Source organism: Malaclemys terrapin, chromosome 18 (genome assembly GCF_027887155.1).
Source record: "Malaclemys terrapin pileata isolate rMalTer1 chromosome 18, rMalTer1.hap1, whole genome shotgun sequence".
Taxonomy (NCBI): domain Eukaryota; kingdom Metazoa; phylum Chordata; order Testudines; family Emydidae; genus Malaclemys; species Malaclemys terrapin.
In genome coordinates, this window is record NC_071522.1 from 2,558,426 (window position 1) to 2,583,102 (window position 24,677).

Below are 24,677 nucleotides of genomic sequence, written 5' to 3' on the forward strand. Positions count from 1 at the left end.
GTTGTTCCTTCGCTCTCAACACTGCAGACTCCTGACAGTGCCACACGAACTAGCACCAACTGGTTAAGACGACAGCGTTTTCCCCTTGAGAGAGCTCAGAGCGCCAGCACTTCTACATCTCCCTTGCTCCTTGAGTCTGACGCACCCGGCGCACGAGGGCTTCACTCACAGGAAGCATCTAAGAAAGTGAAATACTCTGTGCCCCAAACCTTTTCCAGATCAGATTAGACAAAACACAGCTACAGCCCCCTAGGGTCTTTAACAATCAGCCACGGTCATGTTGGAGCTGCGAACTGCACCTAGGAGGTGAATCCCTAGGTATACGCTATTGCTAGCTTCCCTCCCAGCTGCTGATTTCAAGGAAAGACAAAGCAAATTGCCGAGCAGGTCTCTCTCTCTGGGAGACTTGGAGGGGCCAGTTGGGAAGATATTTGATCCTCCTGATACAGAGGGAGATTTTTTGTATTTCCCCATATTTCCCTGTTGGCCAACAGCCCAATCAACCCTGGTGGAGACTTTAAACTTTACACCAGAGAGAGATACAACATCCCTGGCCAGCTTCGCTCGTCTCCCACGCCCCATGTGAGTGATGCAAAAACCAGGTGTTATACACCCCAAAATGCTGAGCAGGACCTGGAATGGGTTACCTAGGGAGGTGGTGGAATCTCCTTCCTTAGGAGTTTTTAAGGTCAGGCTTGACAAAGCCCTGGCTGGGATGATTTAGTTGGGGATTGGTCCTGCTTTGAGCAGGGGGTTGGACTAGATACCTCCTGAGGTCCCTTCCAACCCTGCTATTCTATGATTCTATGACCTGGGCAGAGGGGTACACCATGTTATCCTGTTATCGGGCCCTGTCGGGCGGGCACCACTGGCATTTCAAGGGCAGCTGCCACATCTCTAACACAACCTCCAGCAGGGCACGGTGGTAACACAGGGCTGACTTTGTTTAAACTGGGCTGGCAAGTGGGGTACAAGCTACCAGCCAAGATGGGAAGTTGGACTTTTCTAACTTTAAGTAGACACATCCCCTTGGGTGCTAACATCTTGGGAAGCCACAACATCTTTTCTTGGCTCAGTCCGGCCCTGAGAGTCCAAAAGAATACACAAGTTAGCTCCCTTCACACAGTGAATTTTGCCAGGCACCACCTGGCAGCGCTCGAGAGGGAGCCATGGGCAGAAGCCAAGCGTGGAAGGCTGTTTTCTTAGCTGGCCAATCTGCCAACTAGTCAATTTCCCCCTTTGGGGGTGATGCTATTAAAAAAGCCATGGGGCTAGCATTAAATATGTCCTGTTGTGAAATAATAAATATCTTGTTTGCGGGGACTCCCACACTCCTCCTGAATGTGGGGGAAGAGGTTAGAAAAGCATTCCTTCTCCATTTCTCTCACGGCCGGGAGAGAAATCGGTTTGCCAGAATTCTGTGTGCACCAGAGGTTAGCAAGCTGTGGTGCTGAGCCAGGCAAAGGCCATGAACGAAGATGGAGGTTTCGTTTCCATATACTCCTCTCACCACCAGTGGTTGGTTCACAAATGGGAACCATGTTGTGTCCAAGACTGTACAGCTCAGATCTGTTCTACTTTGTGTGGTGTAGTTGATTTCACCAGGCAACGATAAAAACAAGTACTACTACTTCATAGACAGGATTCGCTGTGTGCACATATATTAAAATATATACATAATATACAAATAGGGAGGAAGTGGTTGAGAATTTGGAAGTGGAAGGCAGCGTGGGTGAAAGTGATCATGAAATGACAGAGTTCATGATTCTAAGGAATGGTAGGAGGAAGAACAGCAAAATAAAGACAATCGATTTCAAGAAGGCGACTTCAGCAAACTCAGGGAGTTGGTAGGTAAGACCCCATGGGAAGCAAGTCTAAGGGGAAAAACAATAGAAGACAGTTGGCAGTTTTTCAGAGAGACATTAAGGGCACAAGAGCAAATTATCCCACTGCGTAGGAAAGATAGGCAGTTTGGCAAGAGACCACCCTGTCTTAGACAGGAGAGCTTCAATGATCTAAAAATCAAAAAAGAGCCCTACAAAAAGTGGAAACTAGGTCAAATTACAAAGGATGAATATAAACAAACAACACAAGCATGTAAGGACCAGAACAAAACCCAGGTCAACTGACTCTCAATCCTATAGGTCACACTGCCTCCTAGAATACAAAATACAATGCTGCAAGTGATCACACCAAAGCAGGTTTGCCCTTGCAGAAATTTGATCTCTGTAGACTCCATATTCACTACATGAGTTTTTTCTTACTCAGCCAACTGTACCCCTGATCTAAGAATGTGACCCCTTTGGAAGTCAGCTCTAACACATGGAGTCTGGGCACCAGAGAGCTGTAGCTCTGTTTATGCTACCATTGCATGATCTATTCTGGCCAGGATCACACCTGAATTCCATCCAGCTGGGATAAAAGGTGGCCCTCTCCGCATGGTAAAGCGAACAGAGCATCTGTCAAGCAGACACTTGGGCTGTAACTGTGCAGAGTATTTTGGAGAGTGAAAAAAGAGACAGGTCAAGGCATCAGTTCTGAAAGATGCTGGCCCCACTTACATACCACAGACAGATTCACTTAAATCCTCAGCCAGAGAGACTGGCTTTAAACCAATGTTCGGCCCATTCTATTTTCTTTGAAAGGTAGGGGTTTCATATGCCCCAACCCAGCCTCCCACAGCTCAGCTCCTGCTCCTGCCATGGTTTTGGCCGGGGGGGGGAGGGAAAAGACAATTTTCTGACCCCTGACTTTGTCCTTAGCAGTGTTAACATTGGCAGTCGGGGCGGGGTGTGTGCGTGCGTGGAGGAGACTCTCCCTGACCATCTCTTTGGTTTGGCAACCGGGTGACGTTCCAATGACACGCCAGAGCCATGGAAATCATAGCTGGAACCGACTGAAGTCACTCTTTTGGTTTTTGTCTCTGCCCCAGGTGGAAGTTCCAAGTTCTCAACATTATATGTCCCCTTCCCCTGCCAGTGATGTTTAATGAAGGGGAAAAAAATCGGAGACTCTCTGATGCCTGTAAAGTGCCATCCATGAATCAGCACCATGTACACACAGAGCAACCGTCTTCCCTGCAGCGTTTGGTTTTCGTTATTCAGAGACTGACTTTTCCAACAAAGGATCAAAACAGAAAACAAATCAAGCTTCCAGCAGACAAAGAGGGTGGAATTCTGACTCGCTTCATATTATTCATTCCGTACATGAGTCTATCTGAATAAGAGACACATTAACAGACTCTGAATGCTTCCCACCACCACTCAGAATTAGAAGGAGGTCTTTATTTTTGCTGTCAGTAAACAAGCTGTTTACAGACCAGGGAGAGCAGTTACTCATCCCAGATTATCCCAGGGTTTGGACATTATGCACCAATCTTTGCACATGGACCCTAATACAAAGGTTATTGAATACATTAATAATGCAGGACATCATCCTTTGGGGCAGACGCATTTGCACTAATGCACTTTCAATAACGTTACTGGATGGGAAGAGTTTGCACCCTTTGCAATTCAGCTGTTTATGTAGAACTAGTGACCACATGGACATGCCATCATGATCGCTTCAATAAATCCCCACTTTGGTGAAAAGACAGACCGAGTGCTTTGGATTTTGTTGGGAAGGGATTACTGCATTCACGTTTATATTACTGGGACCCTTAGGTCTACCAACATGACGTGTAGCAGCCTCGAGAGACGAATGTCTGAGATGAAAGTCAAGAGCTGCACTAACATGGCTTTTGGTGGGTTGGCACCGAATCCCAAAGAGGAGAATTTAGGGGACCGGGCAGTCAGGAAAATCTGGGCTGTCAGATGTAAACAGAGGCGGTGTATTTACCTGCATGCTTGTTGCGCCTGTTGTTGATTCTGGGGGTAGAGGACCCATTTCCTCGGGGCAGGAAGAGAGCCGCACCTTTCACAGTGAGGAAGCTTTCGCTGATGCTGCAAGGGAAAGAAAACTAATGAACCAGTAGAAAGGAGAGAAAGCACCATGACAAACAAGGGCCCTGGACAGGGAAGATACTTAGACCCAAACCATGGTGCTGGTGAAGGACAATTAGTTTCTTTCCCCTCTAGAAATACATTCATGCTCTGAACTCTGCAGTAAGCGAGTCGTGTGTGTAGGGCTATTGATAACAACGGTACATAAAGCAGCAGGGGCATTGCCCTAAGAGGTGTTTTTGATTTGGAAACCTAGACGTCTGGTAGACATTTCCACATGGCAATATGTATATCAATGCTTGAAATCCATAATGGAATGGCCTGGCTAATCCTATGCTTTGTTGTTCAGAGAGATAGCGGATGCCCCATAGCAACAGATGCCTTGCTTTGTAGTTAGCTGAAGGACCATCAGTCCATCCAGCAGATTAATGGACCATAAAACTCTATTGTCTGATGATTCGTATGATAATTGGCTCATGAAGAGACTCAAATAAATTAAAAGCAAAACCATAATGCTGTTACTTTAAGACACCTTTCATTGGCTTGACTTTGCCCTTAAATCAAGTGACATGAAGCCTGAAATGCACTGCTGAAATAGCTACACAGATCACTGAGACCCTCTTCTGAAAAAGATTTTACGTTAAGAAAACTAAGTAGCTCTCTTTTTTAAAAATGTACGCCTGTTGTAGTTCATTGAGGAAAACATGATTCTTAGCACAACTCGGCTGGGATTAAGTCATCCTGTTACACAGAGCTTGGGGCACCTCTTTTACTCTGAACTGAAAGGGGAAAACCACACAAACATTAAAAAGTAGTAAATCCAAAACAACAACGCTAGAGTAACAGGATGAACTATGCACGTTCTAGACAGGATGTGAGTCCCTGCCATTGTGCACAACAGCTCCATGCCTTCCATGAGAAACCAGCTCGCTGGGTTCGTTCACCCACGAGACTAATAGCCTCTTTACACGCCTTTCTCAAGTTAAATACGACAGTTTACTGTTCCGCTCTCAAAGGCTGAGTTAATGAAACGGAAGTTAGAAACAGCACAAAACCCCTCCACATATTTGAGGAAAATGAAAAGTTACAAGAAATGGATAAAAGCTAACCCATGCCAAGTTAACACCCTTTGCACATACTTCCTTTTCACAAGGGTGGCCAGATCAAAGGGCTGTCTTAGCAATCTGATTCACGAAAGCATCTAAGCACATGCGTACAGTTAAGCACATGCTTAAGCCCCATTAAAGAAAAAGGCTTTGTAGAGAATTCAGTTGTCAACCAGTAGTCAATGGGACCAGCATGTGCACAAGTGCTTTCCTGAACGGAGGCCTTATTGCTGGATATCCTGACTGCTTTGCAAGAGTAAATTTCAGTCACGAAAAACCTTCTTGTATCTGCTCTAACTCCACACACTCCCATGGGAAAAATGGATTGCCCCTGCCCTGGAATGGCACCCGAAATGGGAATGCTCTTTGTAGACACATCTCAAGGGAGCCCTCGAGCCCAGAGCTCCTCCCCTGCACTGTGTTTTTTTACCCTGGCAGTTGTACACTTCCCCAGAGGCCTTTTCCATTTAGCCTGTGACATGGCAGCTCTTTGGTGCACTGGTCCAACACACCAGAATTTCAAAAGGAAGAAAAAATCTTCCTAAAACAGAAAGGATCAAGAATCGTTATTGTGCTAAATTAAGATGCATCACTGGGCATGCGGACCAGATGTTTTCTCCGGAGAAAAAACAGGCCCTCAGAACCTCCCAGGACAAGAATTTTAGCCAACAGCTCCCCTGGCACCATGTGACAATTATGTTCTCTACAAAGCCTTTACGCTACGCAGTGCCTTGAAGTTCACTTTGGACATACCAAGAAAATGTTCAGTTATCTTGACACCACTTATTTTGTAGAATCCTCCTGCCGGGCCTCACTTCCCCATAACTACATTTTTTCCAGTCTGTATTGGCTTCATGCTTCACAGAAGCGTGTTTCTGATTTTGCCACTAGAAGAACAGGTTGCTGGAGATCGTGCGGATAAACCACAGTTCTCTGCTATGCTGAGACACTCCATCCAATGAGATTATAGGGGAACAAAAGCTAACGACAAAGGAATTACTTCCTCCTTTCCTCTGGAGCTTCCTCTCCAAAGGACTGACGCTAGAAAAACGTGAAACGGGCACAGCCAGTCTTCTCAGCAACCACTTAACCGGCACAGTCAGCCACTGATATTGGCCTCCCACTCCACCTGTTTCCCCAGAAAGTTGACATAACATGACCATTTGTGAAGATACTTTTAGGGGATTAAGACGAACGCGCGTGGAGGGCTGGGCAGCTTAAACACTGAATTAAAATCTATTTGCTTATATGGTTCAGCCATATTGGTATTAGTCTTCCAGGGATGAGAACGTTCTGTGCCCACATTCTCCAGCCCTTGTCTAATCTATAGTCCCATGCTCTGTACAATATGAACAAGGATTCTTGAGGGGAGAAGGGCGGTTGGTATTTATCGCTGGGGGGAAAACAGGCGGAAAAGGAACACAGAGTTCAGCATGTTTACTTGATACCATTAAAATATGTTTTCTGGCATTTCTAGTTCTTACTCCTCTGGGGTTGGTGCCTGCCTGAACCAGAGGGGCGCTGCAGAACTACAGGTATGGAGATCAGGTGTACCACTGTCCTTCAGACGGTTTGCCACTTGAATGATTTTTGTGCAGTTGGGGTCAGCGTTTCGGGACACCTAGCAGCCTGCTAAGTCAGCGAGAGCTGGAGCGTTAATCAGAGGTGCTGCAAGGGCCAAGGAGACGTGTGCATGTCTCAGAAGCGAATATATTCTCCAGTCGGAGAGGCAGAAAGCAGGTTTTTAAGAATGTGGAAAAACGGATCGGTCCTGTGCAGCAGGCAGATCCAGTAACCAGAACCAAGCAGCCGACAGGGCAGGCATCAGTGAAGGTAACAACCATCAGCCAGCGTTCACACACTCAGCACAGGAGCAGGGGGCGTGGGAGGGGCGAAGAGCCACAAGCACCTGTGGGGTCTCTTGCCACACCGTGACAGACAGGCTATGGAGACGCAATGGCTGAGCGAGGAAGGCACATTACTCTCAATCAGCAATCAGAACGCCATGTATTGCTCCCTCTACCTGCCATTTGAAGATAAGGCCGTGTGCACTGCAGCTGCCAAGTGAGGGGGGGGGGGGGGGTTGTTGCCCTGGTGTTTGTTTTGAATTACCTTCAGAGTATTTTTCTCCAGTGCATTCCCATGCTGGGGTGGAGAGAAAGGCATGCTGGGTACGGCCTTCAAATACATCAGATGTGAAAAGTAAATTCATTGACCTGAGTTTCTCAGTTTCCTTGGCCTTTTTGCCAGGGTGATACAATAATAGTTACAGTAGCAGAGTCATTTGCCATTTAAACCAGGGTGTGCCCCACCCCCAGCTTCCAGCATCACCCGCTTCCTCCTGCTGTGAGGTCACAGTGCTAAATGCATGACATCATAATGGCATCCAGTGTCACGCACAGACACCAGACACGGGGCGATGACTTTCCTAAAGCTCCAAGCAGTGAGAGAAGCTGGGGTTGAAAGGAAAGAGCCCTTAGCAAAGAAAATTAACCTCAAACTATCTGGCTTCATTGACATTCTCTTGGGAGAAGTGGGCCCCACTTAAAGATGCAAAGGCAATTCTTTTGATTTGCCACCCTGCGCACACCTAACAACGGCAGAGCGCTCCCACGCAGGCTCCAATCTGTTCTGCCTGACGGCCACTTTCATGTGCAGTCCCAAGGTCTCCAAAGCAGAAATTACACCAAGCCCAACCCTGGTGCTTACCGTTATAAATACACTCCCCATAAGACGACACAAGGTTGAGGCCATAGACCCCTGATGACCTAGGAATTTAAGCAAGTGGGTAAGACGTGTGTGAACATGAAAATAAGAGAAAAGAATGTACAGTGGGATTGTAGATGTGTAGAATAGAGCACAGAGCAATTCTTCCACTGAATAGGACTGTTTTTCCAGCTCCCTGCTGATAGCCCTTGATGTGTTGTGTGCCGGGTGGTGCACACTGACACCTGTACATGTGGGTTTAAATCCAGTTTAATGGAACATCCCAGAACTCCTTCTTGGATCTGGAACCTAAATCAGTGACTTCCGGTACTGGAGCAGCCACAAATTGCAACAACTAAATGACTCTCACATAGGATGAAGCTGTGCCCTCCGAGGGGGACAATCCCACCCTCCCGGTGCTCAAAACCCAACCCCTAGGTTTCACTGCAAGGAAGGCAAAAAATCCAGCCTCCTTCAGCCAATCTGGTTGTTTGGGGAAACATCCCTGCCCAACCACAAGCCACAAGAATCTGCAGTGACCTAGATAAGGAAGGGAGGGAGGGCTGAGTGCTGGAAACCAGCAAACCGGAAGTGGCCCTGAGTACAGGGCTCCAAATCTCATGCCAAATGCCCCGAGAGCTCCAGCTCACCCCGGGATGTGGGGGTGGGAATCTCGAGGGACCCAGCCCGTCCTGGCCTTTTTGCCCTCACCTATCCCGGGAGCCACCAAACTCACCCCTCACCGAGCTTAAAAACAATGCAATTTGTTTTTAAACAGGATGCCAGACACGCAGCCAGCCACCACTCTCAGGCCACACAAAACCCTACTTCTCCTTGCCTGAGACGACACCCGAGATGCTCGGTGTTATCCATTCATTACACGTGCCAGCTGGCCACGGCTCCAAATACACCGCTAAGGAGAGCCACGTGTTTTCACCGTACTGCAAACAGGTATTTAGTGCTTCTAGAGAACTTTCCATTTCCAAAGCACTTTGCCCACACTCTTGGCCATCTGACTGGGACACCAGAACATCTCGTACGGCTTCTTCTGCTGGCCCCACTTCATCTCCCCAGCACAAAACATTGTGAAATGTGTCTTTATGGATGGTGCTTTAAAAAGAAGGAAAACTACTGCTCTAAAGCAAAGTAGGCAGGCACCCGAGCTGCTTCTGGCAATGGCTAATGCCAATAAACACTTAATGAGGCTATTGTGAGCTGGAGGAGAGCTCTCCAGTCAGTCCTGCTTACTCATCAGAGCAGCTTCCTTCCAGTGGGCTTTGTCTGGACCAGCCCTTAGCCAGGCACTCACCAAAGCAGCCCACCTCACAGAGGACTGAAACAGCCACTCTGAAAGGTGCAGCCGATAGGTGGCAGAGGGAAGAATTCCCCTCTCCCCCTATGGCGGTGAGTGCTCTGAACCAAGCTGCTCTGCAAAAGACGAAGCCCCCAGCCTTCGTCAGCTCGCTAACCACGAGTGCTGTGGGGCAGAGTCAGGAAGGGGACCTGCGTGACGGTTTATTGGAAGAAGAGCTTATTGTTCAGAGATCCTTTTCTAAAAACGGGGATTCCAGATATTTTATATTTGAACCACCACCACCCCCGATCCCGTGTTTAGAGCAAAATGCCAAGTTTCTTTGCTAGTCTATGACATCATTCGCTTGGGCTCTGCAGAAATGGTTTGGAAACTGTGGCCAACGTGGAGAGCAACTGCCCTGCAAGACAAGAGGCTGCCCTTCTATTTCTGTGCCAAGTCAGGGGTAGCTGTAGGTCACGGTGACAATGGAGTTATGCTGTAACCATGGAGGCCTGGAAGCTGCCGAGCAAGAGCAGATTTCCCTAAAGGCCATCTCTGGGGGGACAGTACCGCCTGGCAGGAGTCTGTGGCCAGGCTGACGAGCTGGATCCATATTGCTGGAGCCGTGCCTGGTGCAAACAGCTATTTCCAGGTAGTTTGTGCTGCAGCTCTCTGCCCCACGCACAGGGCTGCCCCACGCAGCTCCAGAGGGCGGCAGTTTGGATTGTTAGAGAAGGGAGGTCGAAAGCTAGAGGCACTGACAAAGCAAAAGAGGCGAGTCCCAGCGCGTTTACAGCTCCCCACCGGAAACGAAACAGCCTGCAAGTTAGCATGCATGTTCCTGAGTGAGAGCATTCAGCAGACAAAGCATTGCACAGGGGTCCCGGTATCGGACACAGAGTATCTGAGAAGCTGCGTGGACAGGACCGACAAGGTAGGACAGCAACATGAAGGCACTTGACCTAGTTCACATTCTAGGCACTGGAAGGGTCAGGAAGGGACTTCCAGGTCCCCTGACTCCCAGTCAACTGCCCTAGTAGCAGACCAGGCTTTTCCGCTCAGAAGAGCTCTGTGGACTAGCACTCCACCAACGGCTAGAAAGACCAGCAAGCATCAATCCCGAGCTCCTTCCCAAGGCGGCGGAGCTAGAAAGACAGGGCAATGCGGGACCACACACAGCAGGGTGGTGCAATGTACCTGAATGAAGAGAACTGCACATTGAAAGTGTGACACTGGGTGCAGAAGAAATGCAAAGTGTTACAAAGGGAAGCAGGGACCAACCACCACGTTGTCCCCCCGCCCCTGGGTCTCAGTTCCTGTACGGGAAGGGATTCATAGATTCTAGGACTGGAAGGGACCTCAAGAGGTCATCGAGTCCAGTCCCCTACCCTCATGGCAGGACTAAATACTGTCTAGACCATCCCAGATAGACATTTATCTAACCTATTCTTAAATATCTCCAGAGATGGAGATTCCACAACCTCCCTAGGCAATTTATTCCAGTGTTTAACCACCCTAACAGTTATGAACTTTTTCTTAATGTCCAACCTAGACCTCCCTTGCTGCAGTTTAAGCCCATTAAACTGAGCCGGTGCCCGCACTGCTTTCACCAAAGAGCATTCCCTCCACCACTGGCTCAACACCAAGCCCATGCAAAGGTGCCTTTCCGTCACCCCCATCAGCACAAAGAGGAAACCAGAAGTTCGTGGTGTACAGCGGATTAGTCCTGTTCCCAAGGGTATGGCAGTCCCGACAGCTGGCAGGCAATTACACCTGAAGGCAGCAGTGGGACAAAATGCACTGATGGCCATTTGCACCCTGGACTACTGCTGTGGCATGTTCTGCAGGCAACCAGAGCGAGTGCATCAGACTAGAGACAGTGCTCGGTCCACTCTCCGCTACACTCCAGACACTCTTACGGCCCCCATCCTAACAGCAGCGAACACCACGCCAGCAAGGAGTGTCTCCAACAACACAGCTGGGGGGGGAGACTATTACCCTCACTGACAGATGGAGAACTGCAGCACAGAGAGAATAAGTGACGTGACGTGACCAAGGGCACCCAGGATCTGTGTGCAGAGAGCTGAACCCATTTCCCACAAGTCCCAGGACAAGGCTGTCCTTCCCCAGGCTCCTGCAATGCCTGAAGGAAGGAAGGAAATAAGAAACAGACATGGATGTTGTGGAAACAATTCTGCAAGTTTAGGAGATTCCAAACATTGGGCTTCTCCTCAGATGTTTGCCAGGACAAAGCAATTTGCTACCCGTTTCCCACTCTTATTGTGGTTTATTTGTTTTTCAGCAACCTTTCCTTCCTGCCCCGCTGTGCTGTGCCCATCTTTTGAAGCCTCAGGTTTTGGTCACCACCAGAGGAAAGCGACTGCATTAGGGAGTCATTTCGTAGAGCTATTCTTGCACTCCAGTTGAAGTTTTGCTCGTGGCTACTTGTCACAGGCACTAGGGGATTTCACGCAAACTGCCAGGCTCCTAGGGCTGTATAAAGCTAAGATAACACTACGAAACCCACAGACAACAAGTGCGTATTAAAACTCAGTCACCAAAGGCTGGCATGACAGCAGGTGGAACCACACGAGACTAGAAAATATGTCCAGGCAGCCCAGCGGGGTTGGTTGACAGTATGAGCTTGCATGCCTAGACCTCTCTGACCCCAGGCACAGAAAACAAACCAAGTGCCGAGCAGCAGACAGGCTGTGGCTTACCGAAAGGGCACCGTGACGTGTCTGTGGAAACAGCAGTGCTAGGGCCGAGGGGAGAACAGGGAAGTAGTAGTCTGACTAAAGTCAAGCACTTGCCATTCTGCACTTCTGCAACTTGAGAAACAGCATGGGGGAAAAACAAACCAAGCGTGGGAACCGAGCACCGACTCACAGATGTTTGACGCAAACTGCATTTTTAGCAACATCTGCACTTGTACAAAGCTTGAAAACAAAGGAGTTGTCAACAGGCATTTCCTCTGCTGGGAGGTGGGGCTCTCTCCAGGGAGTTAGCGGTGATGAAACAGGCAGACACCACACACTCCAGCGGTATATACACGTGGTGGAACAGCATCTCCTGCCCCCCACTCCACCTCAATCAAATCCTTTTCTACCTCGACATCTTGGCTAACATGGAGGGCATCTGCAGAAGCTGCCCTAAGGTGAAACTAGAAGTGGCTGCATGTGAGCCACAAGGCGCTCAGATACCCTGGTGATGAGATGCCGTAAGAACCTGAATGGACTGGAAGGAAGGGCTTGGCTGGTTTGCATTAAATTCTCCCTGCAAAGAACGTTTACAGCAGGAGCAGACTGGACAACCCCCAAAAGGAGAACTCTCATCTCATGCAAACGTAACAACCCTGCCCAGACAGGGGAAGTGACTGGCCCAAGAGCACATGGCAAGCCAACGGCAGAGCTGGTGACAGAAGCCAAGAGCCCTCATTCCCAGCCTGGGCTTGCACGACTAGCTCATTCTTAGCCATCTCCTGGGTCTACAGCTGACAAATCCAACACATCCAGTATCCCGGAGTTCGTTAGGCATCTGTCCTTTGCTTCCCTCTCGCGAGAGCGATTGGTTCTGCTGCTTTTTAAAACTGTTATTTTGAAAAGCAGCAGAGCCTATGCTCCCTCCGACAATCGCTCTCAAGAGGGAAGCGAAGGGCAGATGCCAAATGAAACCGAGGCCATTAAGCCCTCAGAGGAAATGTTACCAGCCTTCTGGTACCAGCCATGCCAATGAACCACCAGCCACAGGGCCCTACAATGGGAGCTGGATATTTACCCCTCATGCTTCAGTGCCCCGCGGAGTGGCATACAAGCCCAGTGGTGATAGCTTGAGCTCTCTGGGAACCCAGGAGTCTCCCCTTGTATCCTGGCTCTGGCTGGGCCTCATGGCAGATCCCCCTCTCTCTGTTTTTAACAGGAAAGCCAGGTTATTCCCAAACTCCCTCTGTGCTGACACAGACCCGCTCCAGACAAGCCGCTCTCCCTCTTCCTCAGGGCTCAGTCCCCCGTAACGCACAGGCCAGAGAAGTTTTGGGGGAGAGGGATCAAGTGACTCTGGAGAGGCCCCAGTTCACCACAATGCTGCTGCTGCAGAGAACAGGAGAAGCTACACCGGAGGCTAAGCAAAGGGCTCATCTCAGCAGCACAACCTGAGCTGCTGCCAACAAGGGTGTGACAACACCGTTCAGTGTTCTCCAGGCAACGCTTCAGCCCACGCAGCCGCAACAGGTCTCAGCACTGTCCTGCGGACAGCCGCAGCACCTGGCGTATTCCTCCTCCTCTTCTTGGTGCCCTGAAGTCAGCGGGGCTGCCAGCATGCAGCGCCCCATCAGGTTCATTCCCTTGCAGGCACACAGGGAATGGATTCATTAAAGGAACAATGAAGATGGCTTCCTTTAAAACCAGACTCCAGACAAAGGAGTCAAACTCACAGTCAAATTTCAGCGGCTAGTGCAGATGATGTCAAAGCCTACACGCTTCCCCTTTACCTCGCCTGCACTCTCCAAAGCTCCTACAAATGAAAGAGCCCAGCAATACACTTCCCGCCCCTCCTTGCTCAAGGAAGCAACGTAGCAAGTCCCTTCATGTGGGCACAGGTTCCTGCTTTGACTCTACAAGGCAGAGAAAAGGTCCGTAAGCCCAGACTCAAATTAAATACAGCTTGCCCACCCCAAATATCTAGAGACATAATGCCCTGACCCTCAAGCTGGGGTACAAATAAGAGCTCACTCCTGAACTGGTGTCCAGCAGCTGAGCTGCAATCACATCGAGAAACTTATGGATTTTACATGCAATTCTCCCTCACATCCTCTCATCAAACTGTCTGTTGCATTTCCTGTCAGGCACCGACCTCAAGGTCAAAGAGGAGCAGCTGAGAAAGCGAACAAACTTCCTGATTCTCTCTCACACATTTCCCATGCAGCTCATGGCTTGGCAAGAAAAGGAAACTAGGAAAAGCCAGTGTTAATACCTCGAACCAGAATTCAGATAACTTAATACATTGGCAATTAATACATAAATAATACACAAATAAGTCACCTAATTTGCTTCAGTTTATCCATCTGGAAAAAGGGAACCAGTTGTCTATCAAAAGGTTGTAAAGTGCCTTGAAAGGCTCGAGAGCTGCACAAAAGCATCGCTCTGAGAGCGCTCCCAAATCAAACGATTCTTCAGAAAAGGGGTGGTTAAAGCAACAACAGCTGACACTGAGAAATTCTGGTATTAAGTATTTACAGCAGACGTATACAATACCAGGCATTTTTTAAAGTAGTGATACTGGAAATGAGGAAGCAAAAGGGCCTTGGTTTATATGATCCCATCCCCAAAGACTCTTGGGTCTCCAAGTCAAGACATTCCCAGACTAAATCCCTACATGATATATTCTTCTAGCTCTATATATTGTTTAAAGATCTGTAGACTTCCAATATACATTATCAGCCTTGCTAAGCAGAAAAGTTATACCCAAGGGAGTCTTCTAAGAGTTATTACAATATGCTCCGTACTTATTTAAATGCTTGGCTCTGTCCAAGACTAGCTGGCTTTTATTCTATGAGCAAAGCGATAAGATGTGCCTTCAGCGAGAGTTTTAATGCACTTTTTAACCAACTTGGCAAAACTCAAACAGCAGAATTTATTCTTCATGTCAAGAATCAAAAAAGGCTAAACAAACTGCCAGTTTGGTATTCTAAAAATTAATCCCCATTTTACTTCCCCCTTTCAGGATTAATACAGACAGTCCTGGAGGGCATTCTTTGAATTCTATCTTCATTTCCTTAGTCACTAAAGGTTGAAAGCTTCCCCATGCAAAGTTTGTTAAAGTTTAACCATCCCTGAGCAGTTTGGTACCACACTTCTGACCAAAACCCATTACCATTGCCTCTGCTCCAAATACATTTAATTCTTAAAAAAACGGTTACTACTAATCCAGGCACAAACTTCTCTCTACACCTGTAGCTGTGTGAGAACCCCGGCTCCCCCACACCTAACCATGTTTGGTCTGGCTAGCAGAGCCCCGTAACTTCAAACAAAAGAGACACTGTTGCTTTAAATATTACTGTAACAGAAGTCAAGTGAGAGACACAGAGGTCAACATACTGTCCCTCTCCATATTAGTCAAGTCCAGGGCCATCTATATTTAGCCAAAGCACGCCCAACACTACAAAGACAGAAAAAGAACTGGGACCACTGACTCTCCTGAATTAGAGTACGGGCTGCATCCCCTGTGAAATGGGTAATCAGCAAAGCAAGCCCAACCTCGTACTGATTCACACCCTCCCTAAAATCTACACTAGTCCATAATCCCTACCACACACAAATCTGGCCTTGCAGCAGCTGATACCGTTCAACGGGTGTGACTCAAGTACAGGCAGGTTGAGGATAACCAAGACAATGACGGCTGCTTGCGTCAGAGGTGAAACGTTCAGTCTGTTGGGAAAGCAAACAAACCAGTTCAGGACCTGGGCACCATGGCTGCATTGGTAGTGGCTTTGGTTACAGCTGCCAGACTGAGTGCTAACAAAGATGCGAGCTGGAGATGCGAGGCAGCAGCAAGGAAAACCAATACGGATGTGGGTCCAAGGAAGAAAGTACAGTAAAGTTAGATGCTGGTTTTGGGTGATTTGGATTTAAAAGAGAATCTTGTAAAAGCTGCATTTGGGGCCAGTGCAGACCAGACCTGCAGCAGAGATAGCCTTGTCTGAACTAATACTGCCCTTTCACCTTAACTAGGTAGCCACCAGCCCTGTGAACACTGTCATGTCGACCTCCTTCAGCAGGTACAGACATCATGGGGCTTGTGTTCGTGGCCCCTGGCAGCCCATCTGTACGAGTGCTCCCACCATTGCTAACACTGGTGCAACTGACCCGATGGCAGCAATGGTGGGAAAGTTTACAGGACAGGGAAGCTACTGCAGACCTTGAGGAAGTGCTATGCCAGAGCCCAGGATGAATTGCCTGAGCTGCTGGGAGCGAGGGATGGATTGGAGGAACAACATTTTGCAATGCAGCAGCTGGGAAGACAGGCTGCCTCAGATTACCACCTACAAAGAACCTTCCTGGTAAAAACAGAAGTCATGGAGTACTGTAAACAGGACACAAAAGTCTGTCCATCTCCATTCAAAATGATCAAAGGTGCAATTAAGGCTTTCCGTTGCAGTGAAGAGCAGCAGACAGTTACATTTCTGTGATGCTGGGGGGAGGGAGGAAGAGAGTGAGTGAGTGTGCGTAGAAGAGGCTCATGTATTCTGATTCGTGAAGTAGCAGGAATTTCATTGTTCAGTGGTTTACCTGTTGCAACATTTATTTTCCCACACTCCCACTGCATTTTCTGTTCTCCACATCCAGCTGGTGCTCAACTGGCCCTAGTGCTGAGGCAACCTCTCCCACATAAACACGTCTGTTGGGAACTTAATAGCCCATTTGATAACCAATATTAATTTACAGTAGATTAAAAAAAGGTGTTAAACAGGTTTTCAGGAGAATGGTCATTTGCCAGACTTCTCTCAGCCGCTCCTGATTCAAAACCGGGAGTCACCAAGACCTTTGAATGGTCTGGTGATGTAACCTGTAACCAAGGTACTCCAGCTTTGCAAATCTGAGAGTGACTTCACTTCATGCAACAGCAGATCCAAGCAAAAATGTTTCTCTTTTAATGTGATTAAAAACAATTCCCTGAAATTATCATTAATTAGCAAAGACAAAACAAAGAAAAAATTTCCTTTATTAAACATTTTGTATGTGAAATCCCTACACCGAAACTCCATCTCACTTCACTTTGGTGCCTTAAATTGAAAGAGAGCATTTCCTTCGTATTCTCTAGATCAACACTGCTGACCTTTCTGTGTCAAGCAGCAATACTTTGCACTGGGACAAACTCTGAAATCTTAAGAGAATTATGCTCCCCCAAAAGGCACATGTCTATATTCACCCTACCAGACTACCTTACAACTCACGCAGTGTATTTCTCAGGCTCGTTAAAAACATGCCAGGTTTATTGTGGATTTAGGAGAATCTTTGTTCAGTAATTTGTCACTATCAAATACTAGTAGTTTAATATTTGTCTCAAAGTATAACAACCCCATTTATAATATACCATTATGCAAAATGCTTTGATCAGGATCAAAAAGTAAAAACTAGCTAGGACATTAAAAACGACATTTCAGTGTTCACTGGACTGCCCAAGTGTAGAAACAGCAGTAGAGAAAAGGGACTGATCAGCTGTATTTGATAGCATGTTGTTGTTAATAGGTAGGCAGGTCTCTTCTGTTCCCAAAGACCTCACCCCAAAGACTTGTCTGCCCTAAGGAAGTTTGTAAGCATTTTCTCTGCATAGTCCTATGGTGCCAGATGCAGCAGAGAGGTGGGAAGGAATTTTTCAGCTACTGCGGTGTCTAACTGCACTCTGCGTACAAGCAGCGGCCACCACTGGCAGCAGCGCCACCATATCATCATTAGGGTAGCTAGGCACGCCAACATTTTCCCAGTGTAGACACACCCTCTGTGATAACCATTAGGATCCAGAAATCAGTGGTAAACCTCCCAGTCAGAGGCTGAGATGAACCAGAGATTTGTTTTAAAATGCAAATTCAGCATTGCTTCCCATGCCCCTCCAAGTCTGTATGGCAAGTTTTTCTTGGCAGTGATATTGCTAATTTTCTCTTGACTCGGGATCAACTTACCAAGAGTACTTCTTTCTTGAAATAATTTCCACTGATCACTCACCACGCACCCTTTAAACCAAAGCTGACAGACCATGGGGTGAAAAGCAAAGCTGCTGTATTTCAAGTCTCTTTAAAGAAGGGCTCTTGCTGGGATTAAGTGTGACAGTGAACCATTGGTAAGTACTCACTGATATGGTCTTTCAACCATTTGAGAACCTACCATTCCATCTAGACCACATTTCCTTAGTCCCCATGACACTCCAGTTAAGACAGTGGTGCGTAAACTTTTCCAGTCACGCCTCCCCTTACCATTAACGGAATCTGTCTGTGCCCCCGCTCCATTACTACACAGCCAAGGCTTCTTCAGCAGTGGCGCTTGGGCTGGGGTTGGAGCTGGTTAGGGTTAGAGAGGGAATGAGGGCTGGGCTGGGGCTGGGAGTGGAGCTAGGGGCAGATCTGGCCTGGAGGCAGAACAGGACTGGGGTTGAATGGGGATGGGGGAGAAGCTGGTCTGGGGGATGAAGCTCCTTCTGGATTCAAAAAAGAACAAAACAGGTTCCTGGAGGATAGGTGCATCAGTGGCTATCAGCAAAGATGGTCAGAGATACCACTCCATGCTCTTGCTGGTTGTCCCTAAGCCTGACTGCCAGAAGCTGGATGACAAGGGCTGGATCACTCGATAATTGCCCTCTTCTCTTCATTCCTCTGAAGCACCTGGAACTGACCACTGTCGGAAGACAGGACACTGGAGATGGATCATTGGTCTGACCCAAAATGGCCACTCTTACATAAGTTTTATGTTACACGAGTGCTCGGAACTCTGAAGTTTACAGATTTCCAGATGTTTTTACCCCCATGAAACTCAGATGGTAACTTCTGACAGCTCTTATGGCTTAGGTGCTCTGTCTTTTTGAGAAATACAAGGACCCCTGAGTGAAGAACATTGACAATTGGCTACCACACATTAGAAGTGGATGGATCAATACACTACTGGATGCAGCTGTGTGCTACAGACCTGAAGAGAGCCTCTCTCCCCACCTAGCAGGAACAGAGCGTGCCATTAGGAGCAGGTCTCCTAAGCAGGGATTCAATTGATTTGGAGCCCTTAGAGAGCCATGCAACGCATGTTTTATAATCTGACATAAGGCGGAAATTAAAGAAATTACTATTGCGATCATGCGGCGGTTGTGCCCATGCTACCAAGAGCTCGGCAATTCAAAGTGAAAACTTGCCCCCATCCAGTGCTAACTTTGGTGCACCTTTCCTTCCAAAGACCCCGCCGTCTGACACACATTGCCTGGCTTCTTTAACAATCTTGACATTTAAAGAGAGATTTTAGCAATACACACCAAACACATCTAGACACGCACATGATGTACATACTAATGGACAATTCACCGCACAAACTCACTCTGCACTCGCATTACCCCCCTAATTAGTAAAGTACACGAGTGTGCATATTCTCCGTTTGCTTTCTTGTGCTTTCCCATTGCAGAGAAGTGGTGGGAGGGTTAAAGGTGATACTGACAAATGATTTGCTTCCATCACATCTAATTGGCTTTCAATCCTGAAACACACAGAGGAACCCAGCTGTTCTGATTCATCTTTGTTTTCAGATTTTCCCACCTGCTCTTTCACAGCAAGGACAGTAACCATTGCCAGCTAAACAGCCCCTTGGGTGCACTCAGCTCACCACAATCACGTTTAATTAGCTCAACTACTTTTAAAGAGGGTTTTGTTTCCCCTTCCATCATAAAGCCTGGGACCCGTGAAGGGATTAGTTTAATTCTGATCACTCCTGAAAACTGGGCCAACAATAGTTACTCCTGCTTGTTACTTGCCCATTGAATTTCACAGAGTGCAACTGTTTTGTTTTTTTAATGATAGGCCAAAGGTGAATCTCGCGTTTGCAAAGTCAGAATGATCTACCCCAGTCCCATCTGACCCAAAAGTAGTCTCATCGGTTCCCCTGAGACTCCAGCGGTGTTTTACAGTCAGACTACTCACAGCAATGCATTGGTGAGCTGCTACATATTCAAGGTGAACATGGATAGTGCAAGATACAATCTAAGGAGAGATGATGTCTTTTTGAATGTCTGTTTGAAGCACGCATGTAGTTTGCTCTCCTTGCAAGCAAGATTTACAGTTGCTGTGCAAAAAACAGAAGGCTTATACAAAGCTGATCACTGAAAAGAGTGTTCTACTTAGAAATAATTTTGTATATACACTGCACACACCTCATATTTCTCTTCCCATTTCTTTTCCTACAAGGAGCTTTGGTAGTAAAGATGGGCACTTGCTCCTCAGAGAGCTTATTTTCTATTGCCAATTCCCCATCAGAGATCAGCCATCTGGTGTGACCACTGACTCCACAGCAACCAACTGTGATGTAATAAGATGGCAGCGACATCATATGATGAACAGCAGGCTCAGATGGACTCAAGCAAAGACGCTCTATTCAACTTGCAATATTAAAAAAGCAAGAGACATACAGGAGAGTTTGTGTGTGATAGCATAGAAGGGTTTCTAAATAGAATATTTTACAAAAAGTCTGCAACAGGATGACCTGATGTGGAGCTTTCAAGACATCTGAACACTTAAGTACAGACAATAGCTTGGGGTGTGACCGAAGGTCTGTGAAGCTTTGTAAATATAAGGTTTTGGAGACATCACAGCAATCTAGCAATCCCCAGCTCCCAGAACGCTCTGAGGCTGCGCTGGATCAAAAGATGACACTGAACTTAATTTGACTTGTCTTCTTCCCACAAGCCATGTCACAAACTTTAAAACAGAGGGATAGGCAGATATGCTGTATTTGCACTTAAAAACAAATGTCTGCCTCAAGTTTTAGCCAAGTGTAAACAAAACCCAGAAAAGAGAAGGATTACTGGGGAAATCAGAGATCAAAAGCACGATGATGGGACAACACAGATCTTATCAAACCATAGTTACAAAATACACATGCAAATGCAGTTTTCAACACTGACTACTGCAAAGGACACAAACATTTGCTTAGAGAAAGAATAAATAATTTGTGGGTTTAGCCTACTAGACAACTAGAGGGGTTTCAAGAGCAAACCCAAATCTTAACTTGTTAATAACCATTATAAATAAATGAATGTGCCGCATGTGTTCAGATACTCTGGTGATGAGGATCAGCTAAGTACCTGCCTAGACTGAAAGATGCACTGAAGTAGGAGAATGCGGTCGTTAGACACTTCGAGAACGAAACCAATTCATTACTTTCTTATGTCAAGATGGCTAGTTGACACACATACCCTACTTCAGAGAATGCTACTGAATTTCCTAGAAATGTGCTTTCACCACTGTGCCAGCTTAGTCAGTCCTCCACATTTCACGCGGAGATATAGACACACACACGATCTGCTAAGTGCTGCAATGTTAGTTTCTTGAATTCAAAAACTTCCAAATGAACACCATGCAGATCCAGTGCTGGGGTCTTAGAGACTGGGCCCCTTTACTGCTCCCCATTTGAATGAACCTCTCAGGTGCAATACAAATTCAGAGATTTTAAGGCCAGATGGGATCATTAGATCATCCAGTCTGACCTCCTTGATAAAGGCAAGACAGAATTTCACCCAATTACCTGTTTATTCAGCCCAGTAACATGTGTTTGACTAAAGTAAAATAAACAAAACAGGACGTAGTTCCCAACAATCACTCCCTGAGCAAGTCAACTGTTTTATGTACTTGGTTACGCCTTTCTTATGCTCTTTATTCCTAATATAAAACCTCCACTTTGGAACAAAGGAGTTGCTATACCAGAGCGGATCAGTGGCTCAACCAGTTCCATCTCCTAGCTCATCCCAGCGCTGCCAGCACCAGATACTCCAAAGGTAAAAGCACAATGAATAAACTGCCCAGAGAGTACGTTTTGGTTAGTGACTGGCTTATGACATGAAAGTTTCTCTCTCTCATAAAATGTTTTTTTAATCCTACATGATGTAACTGAGTGTTTTTATTAGATTCCAAGATCAACTATTCCCAGTTAGCTGTAATTGTTGAAAGAAAGCTACAGTACCTGTATATACACACACACACACACACATATTATATATAAATAAATAGATAAAATACACACACACACACACAGTGCAAAGCTGCCTTTAAGCAAACAAATTACACCATGTTATGACAATAATAAGGCAACAAAAGCAAGGAAGTTCAAAGTTAAGGGTGCAGGGTTGACTTAATACATCTGTGTGGAAAGAGGCTTCTCTGAATAGCAGGATGACTTTACATAAGAATCTGGTTAAAGATGGAATGTCAGACAACTCTGAATTTCTGACTTTGCTCAATGCGTAGCACATCTGGTAAGGTGGGAAAATGGCCTGCTGAACTAGTTTTAAACCAGTTCAGGTGAATATGGTTCACATGTGGTTGGTCAGGCCAGCGTGGAGGGACAATAACTCTTTCATAACTACCATAGGCTAGGACACAGGATACTGAACTAACTGACCCTGATCAGATTGGCCAGATAATCAGCATTTCAACAAAATTATTCTGAAGCTGTTTAAATCCCTTCCAGGAAATACTGTTTTAGCTTGAGGTTCTATAACGGGCTGCATGTGGCCCGCGTGGGCTCTTTGTGCGGCCCGCGGGGAGTGAGTAGGTGGGCTCACTGTGTGGCCCGCAGGGGAAGGAGGGTTTGTTTCTGTGGGACGGGTGCCGCTGGGGGGGGGGGGGGGGGGAGGGAGGGGTTGTTTCAGGGGGGCTGGGTAGCGCTGGGGCGATTGTTTCTGTGGGGCGGGGTGGTGTTGTGTTTCGGGGGGCTGCGCAGTGCTGGGGGGGGGGGGTTCAGCGGGGCCGGGGGGTTTTGGCCCTCAGCTGTTTTCTTTGGAGTAATATGGCCCTCGCCGCTTTACGAGTTGTGCAGGCCTGTTCTATAATAAAGGTCCAAAGAGGTGTCGTTTTGGGATAGAACCAGGCAGTCTAAATATGAGCTGGCCCCAAACGGACATTCTCTACTGATAGGCTCTTGTCTCTACAGAAGTGGGGCTGGAACGATAACTTCTACGAGAAAACCACGTTTTCCTTGGGGGTGAACATTTACACAGCAGCCCCAACATCTCAGAAGCAACTGGCATGGTTCATGGCCCTTCCAAATGTGAATCCAGCTGGGCAGCTAAATATTTAAAGTTAACTACTTATTGCTCGAAAATTAGTTACCCTGGGATCACAGATTTCTCGCTCGAGTCTTGATCCTATTTCAGGCATCCCTTCTGCCTCCCACCATAAGAACAGCCACACTGGGTCAGATCAGTGGTTCATCTACCCCAGTATCCAGATTCTGACAGTGGCCCACAAAAGATCAGTGACATTTAAATACACTCCACCTCCAGGAAAATAGACAGGAAGTCCAAGCAGGAAGGCTAGACATGGATAATGGCATCCTCCGCCAGGGTTAATGATCAACAGAGTTCTCTGCAGTGTGCTAAAACACACCTATGCAAACACACTGAGGTAATCAGGGGGAGAAACACTGGGGAGTGACAGGCCTTTCCCATGCTCTATTTGACACATCAGGATGAGGGGAAAAGGGAAGAAATGTCACTCAGCTCTGATCACAGGCTGATCTTCTAAGATGCTGGGTAGAGAACAGCATAGAACTGATGCTCAGTTCACAACTTCTTGCCATGAAGGATGGAGCACAGTATTTATTATATTGTTGCCCAAGCATCCAAGGATATCTCGCTTGCATGCCAGGAAAGTAATATCGATATTCAATGCTGATCAAAAGTCTCTAGTGAGCTTTTTAAGTGGTAAAAGATCCAACCAGTCTATTTGGGGGTTTCAAACGTCCAAAACTACATATGACCCTTAGTTCGCAACATGAATTCAAATCAACTGCAGCTGAAAACAGCAATCTGGGCTGCTCCCTGGAACTCCCTTTCCCTTGAATCTCCATTTGTCTGCAGCTCCCTCTAAATCCCAAGTGTCAGCAATTCTCACTGGAAGGGTAAAATATTTACAAAGGTAGAAAAGCAATGAAACTAAAGCTCTTCACTAGAACGCCACATTTGCCGAGATACAGAAGAGCCTCCAGGATACTGTAAATGTGGCATCCACGTATTTCATGGCTGTCCACAGGCCTTGATGCAAGGAATCACACTGAAGATCAAACTTTACACTACAAAGTTAGATTTCAAGATAAAGGGCACGATCAGGCTCCTCTGACAGCAACGGGGAAAAAAGAAGAAAAAAAAAAAGGAGAATGAACACAGGATGAGGCCTAAAGTGAGGAGTGGATAGGAAGAAATGAGTCAATAAAATGAATATTAATTACATCGTGTACAGAATTAAATGCCCTATTAACAGCTTGTAACATCCCTTGTATGTCACACAAACGCCGAAGGAAGCTGGTTATTTTTAAGTGGTTGCACTATCCTGCGTTTTCCAATTCGGCAAAGACATTTCATGACTAGTTTTAACCCTTTGCTGAAAGGAAAAGTTTTCAACTAGCAATAATCACACCTCAGATTAACCTCATTAGCTATGATACTGCCACTCTTCTACTGAGAGTTTTCAGTTGCTTTCTTCCTTTAAAGCAGAGGTTCTCAACCCGCAGCCCAATCAGCACATAGCTGTGGCCCATGTGACATCCTCAGGGCCACACAGGTATTATACATAGTGGGTTGGATGCAGCCCACATATCACAGAGAGCTGCATACGCGGCCCACAGTGGTAAACAGGTTGAGAACCACCGCTGTAAAGGATTCTAAGACTCACATAAAACATATTTGGAGAAACTGGTAGTTCGATATTCCTCCTTTTAGTTTGAAACAAACTCTTCAACTCTTCAATGCCTGCATCTGTAACTTTCACTCTATGCATCCGAAGAAGTGAGGTTTTTACTCACGAAAGCTTATGCCCAAATAAATCTGTTAGTCTTTAAGGTGCCACCAGACTCCTTGTTGTTTTTGTAGATACAGACTAACACAGCTACCCCC

General features: G+C 46.8%; 1 protein-coding gene and 1 non-coding gene across 5 annotated transcripts in view; both read right to left on the minus strand.

The window, feature by feature from the left end:
- SSH2 (slingshot protein phosphatase 2) overlaps positions 1 to 24,677 on the minus strand; it is a 141,302-nt gene that overhangs the window by 34,975 nt on the left and 81,650 nt on the right. For all 4 annotated transcript variants that reach the window (XM_054008399.1, XM_054008400.1, XM_054008398.1 and 1 more), the window contains one exon: positions 3,838 to 3,941. In XM_054008399.1, coding sequence (XP_053864374.1) covers positions 3,838 to 3,941 — 104 coding nt within the window. The remainder of the gene's footprint in view (positions 1 to 3,837; positions 3,942 to 24,677) is intronic.
- Positions 24,108 to 24,247, minus strand: LOC128825922 (U4 spliceosomal RNA). Its single transcript, XR_008442755.1, has one exon. It is a non-coding gene; the product is annotated as a U4 spliceosomal RNA (small nuclear RNA).